The sequence below is a fragment of the Nannospalax galili genome, unplaced genomic scaffold, assembly GCF_000622305.1.
Source record: "Nannospalax galili isolate Female #2095 unplaced genomic scaffold, S.galili_v1.0 scaffold1025, whole genome shotgun sequence".
NCBI lineage: Eukaryota > Metazoa > Chordata > Mammalia > Rodentia > Spalacidae > Nannospalax > Nannospalax galili.
Genome location: NW_008353598.1, coordinates 289818 through 294229, shown reverse-complemented (window position 1 = coordinate 294229; position 4412 = coordinate 289818). Strand labels below are relative to the sequence as shown.

The window sequence follows — 4412 nt, the reverse complement described above, 5'->3', positions numbered from 1 at the left end:
CCTTCCTTCCTTCCTTCCTTCCTTCCTTCCTTCCTTCCTCCCTCCCTCCCTGTCTCTCTATCTCTCTGTCTCTCTGTCTCTCTCTCTCTCTCCCTCTCTCTCTCTTCTTTTTTCTTTTGAGGCAGAGTCTCATGTAGCCCAGGCTGACTTTAAACTGGCTGTATAGCTGAGGTTGACCTTGAGCTCTTGATCCTCTGCCTCCACCTCCCAAGTGCTGGAATTGGAGACTTGTACCACTGTGCCTGGCTGAAATCTGCCTTCTTGCACCTAGCCAGGTTTTCTGTCGGTAGCTCTAGAGCAGCTGTAATTCGTTTCAACATAATTCTTCAGGCTCTGAATGAGAAGTAATGCTTTGCATTTGTTAGTGTTTTCTCTTCTCTGGACCAGATAGCCCCGATTCCTTTGACTCTTCTCCATCTGAGATGATTTCCAGACAGTTCCGTTTGTTGGAATCATGAATTTAAGGCAGGAATGGAAACTTCATGAAGTCTTCCTTTAAAAAAATGCCTCAGTGGGCCTGCTATGTGTGTAAAGCAGACGTGCAACAATCCTTAGGCAATGCACAAGCTTTGGAAGTCTTTTTTCATTAGAAAACAGGAACCACCTAAAAATATCTGGGCAGTTAGATTTTTCCATTATGGAACCTTTGGTGTTTCTAGAATGTCATGTTAGCCATGTAACTGAGGACTATGCATGCAAATCCACAACTATATTTTTTCCTTTTGTGTAAGTACTCCAAAGCATTTTAGAATCCTCAATCCTATTGAGTGAATATATACCATATATGGCCATTTCCCCTTAAAACCAATGAAAGTCTTCATTATAACATCAATTATTGTTATGTGTTGATTTTTAATTAATATTTTTTGAGACACAGTCTCAACTAGGCAGCCCAGGTTGACCTTGAACTTATGCCAATCCTCCTCCCCCAGCCTCCCAAGTGCTAGAATTATGTCTGAGTCACCACGAACATGCCTGGCTGATTTTAGATTTATAGGTTGAGTGCAGATACAATGAATTGAAGGGATTGACTAGGTAAGATGAAGGTACAGTTGTAAAACAGTAGTTTGTTTTTTTTTTTTCTGGATTTTACTTTTTTGAAATTTGAGTCCATTTACTATTTAACCATTTGTTAAGGAACTGGAATATGTACAACAGTATGAAAGGACAGAGAAGGGAGGCAATTTTTCCTACTTTGCAGTGAAAGGTGGAGGTAATCTTTTCTCTCTTGACTTTCCTGTTCTTTTAAAGAACTATCTGCCTCTCTGCCTCCTCTTTTTTCTTTCTCTTGTTCATCTAAGTTAGCATTATTTAAAACTTACCTATAATTAACAAGCATTCAGTAATGTCTGATTTTGAAGTTTTGTATACGTAAATAATCACCAATATTACTAAGATCAAAAGCATATATTTTATTCATTGGGTTGGCTTATTCTTCACCTGAATGACAATTGCACACATTTTAATGTAGATAAACATATGATCTACTTGACTTTAGAGATAGGATTTCAGGGAGAACAAAAAGGGAAATTCAGTAGCAGGAACCACTCAGGGAAAACCAGTAAAATGGAGAGAAATTGTTCTAGAAACTTGGTGCTCTGTCAGGTGTTTTTTTGTTGTTGTTGTTGCTTTTGTTTTTTGGGGGGTTTTAAAATTTTTTTATTTTTTGGTCTTTATTTTACTTGCCCTAAATTCTTCTAATTTATGGGAAGTGTTGGCATATTACAATTATTCCTCACTACTAAGGTTTGAGTTGAAATGTACCCCACAGGTCTATGTATTTGAACACTTGCTTCTCAGATAGGGGTGCTGCTTAGGAATGTTGTGGAGCCTTTAAGAACTGGGGCCCACCTGGAGGAAGAGGGTCACTGTAAGCAGGCCTTGAGTATAGTCCAGCCCCACTTCTGGTAGAAGCCTTTTGCTTCCTGGTCACAGCCATTTAAAAAGCAACTGTGGAGTTAGAAAGATGGCTCAGTGGTTAAGAGCACTGGCTGCTCTTGCAGAGGACCCAGGTTCATTTCCCACGACCTAGCCAACCAAACATTGAGCACTTCTGCCTTCTCTGCCTTGCTGGCCTTATTGGCTGAGCACTTCCTGGGAGCACTCACAGCTACCTCTTTATCTCCCCCAGCTAATGCCAAGTCTAGGCTGTTCTAGAAACTGAAGAATATTGGAACACTGATCAGAATTCTAAGGGGTGGACCACACATCCCATTTCCTTAGACTTCACATCAGACCAAATATTAAAATTATATGTAGCAGATGTCTCTATGTAAAGATAATCCAAAACATTTGTTCTGGAAGACAAATTAGCAGTGTTTTCTCTTTTAACGTTACTTCTCATGGTGTTTAAAAAACAGTAGACTCAATCTTTGAAGATTTAGTATGCCTGGTTTCAAGTAGTCACAGCCATTTAAATCAGAAGTTTCAGAATGTTTAATGAAAGCAGATCCTAAGCTAAGTGAGCCAAGCCTGCCACTTTGCATGTATGATAAAGGAATTATATGCATTTTTGATTCAATAATTTAGGGTTTTGAAAATAGGGTTTTCCAGAGCTACGTGTGAATATTCTCCTCATAGCCTATAGTCTGACATCTTTTCATTGGTTATAGCAATAAAGAAATATATGGTAATTAATATCAATACATAAAATTACCACATATCATTACCTGCAAGTTGCATATTCCAAGGACAAACAAATGGACAGACTCCAAAGGAGGAAGAAGGAAATTTTTAAATTTTATGATAACCTAACAAACTTACCTAGATTGGTGCAATATAGGTAAAAAATTAACTCATAACTCAGACAATCTTGATAGCTAGGAAAATTTCAAATGGCGGCTTGGGTTCTGTTTGCTTACCTTTGAGATTAAAGTAATTGATACACAAGCAATTTAAAGAGGCGGAAGGCGAGTTTAAATTAAAAAAAATCACATCTTGTCCTCAGATTGGTGAAGCTGGACGTATAACTAACTATTCAGGCAGCTGCAGTGGGGCCCCTGCCCACATTCTACTTTGTTAACCATGCCACCCCGCCAGCCCAGAGGTCAGCACTCTGTCAGGAGGATAGAAGTTTGACTGTTATCAGGTTTTTTTTTTCATTTTTGTAGCTTTTCATTTTATTTTTCCTTTGCTTGTTTTTCTTTTTTGCTTAAAGCCTATTAAGAACTGAAATGCTCGTTTTTCAAAAAACAAAGAACAAGCTACAAGTGATGTGGGCTGAATCCTCAGATTTATTGTGGGGTTAAAACTCACTTGTTTTGGCTGGGCATGGTGGCACATGCCTTTAATCTCAGCTCTCTGGAGACAGAGGCAAGCAGATCTCCTTGAGTTCGAGGCCAGCCTGGTCTACATAGTGAGTTCCAGGCCAGCTGGAGCTACAGGGAGACACTGTCTCAAAAAGATTAAAGATTAAAACAAAACAAAACAAAACAAACCAACAACAACAAAAAAACTCACCTGTTTAAAAAAATATCAGTTTGTAGAAAAGTCTCACATGTTGGAAACTGATACTTATCTGGAGAAATAATATAAATCATAGTTTCATAGTTTAAAGTTTTGATAATTTCTTAGCAAGATAAAAAGTATATGAAGTGTAGTTTTCTTCTGATGGCTCTGTTTTCTTTTGTTCTCCCACTAGATGTCACTCTGCAAACCTGAATGGTGTGTACTACGGAGGCCCCTACAGGGCAGACACTGACAATGGGGTCGTCTGGTACACCTGGCATGGGTGGTGGTATTCTTTGAAATCTGTCGTTATGAAAATTAGGCCAAATGAGTTTATTCCAAATATCATCTAAGTGTCCCTGTTGGGCAGTCATTTCTGCAATTCACCTTGGTTTGAAATTATTTGAAAAAGAATCCTGAATATATGATGATGGCAACTGTGTATATGATTTCTCATTCTCCTTACTTTTACTAATGTACTTTAAATGCAGCAGATATTCAATATTCTTGAAATATATGTAAATTATATTAATGTTTACTGAGTTCCTATGTGCAAAGGGTTATAAGAGCTCACATTGCCTAAAAAATAGCATAGACTATTTAACATGATTTAGGTAATAACACAAGCCTGAATACATAATGAATTGTGTATGAATGCAACTGACAGAGCCCGCATCAAAATCCAGCAAATGATGGATGGTCAAATCAATCACATAGATAATAAATTGTATGAGTTGGACTTAGAATTCAGGTCTCTGGTTACAGAGCTAAATTGTTAGCACAACCCAGGCTTTCCAGGTTTTATGTTTTTGTTTTTGTTTGGTTTTGGTTTTTTGAGGCTGTAGTCCCAGCTGGCCTGGAATTTGCTATGTAGACCAGGCAGGTCTCCATCTCACAAAGATCTGCCTGCCTCTACCTTCTGAATGCTGAGATTAAAAGTGTGCACCACCATGCCTGGCCCTCAA

The 4412-nt window shown here is 38.4% G+C and overlaps 1 protein-coding gene across 1 annotated transcript in view; it reads left to right on the top strand.

Annotated features, from left to right (window-relative positions):
- Positions 1 to 3983, top strand: part of Fgl1 (fibrinogen like 1) — a 36773-nt gene extending 32790 nt beyond the window's left edge. Inside the window, exon 8 of the mRNA XM_008850843.2 lies at positions 3641 to 3983. Within this exon, the coding sequence (XP_008849065.1) occupies positions 3641 to 3800 (160 nt within the window). The 3' untranslated portion in view covers positions 3801 to 3983. The remainder of the gene's footprint in view (positions 1 to 3640) is intronic.
- Positions 3984 to 4412: the final 429 nt, after the last annotated feature.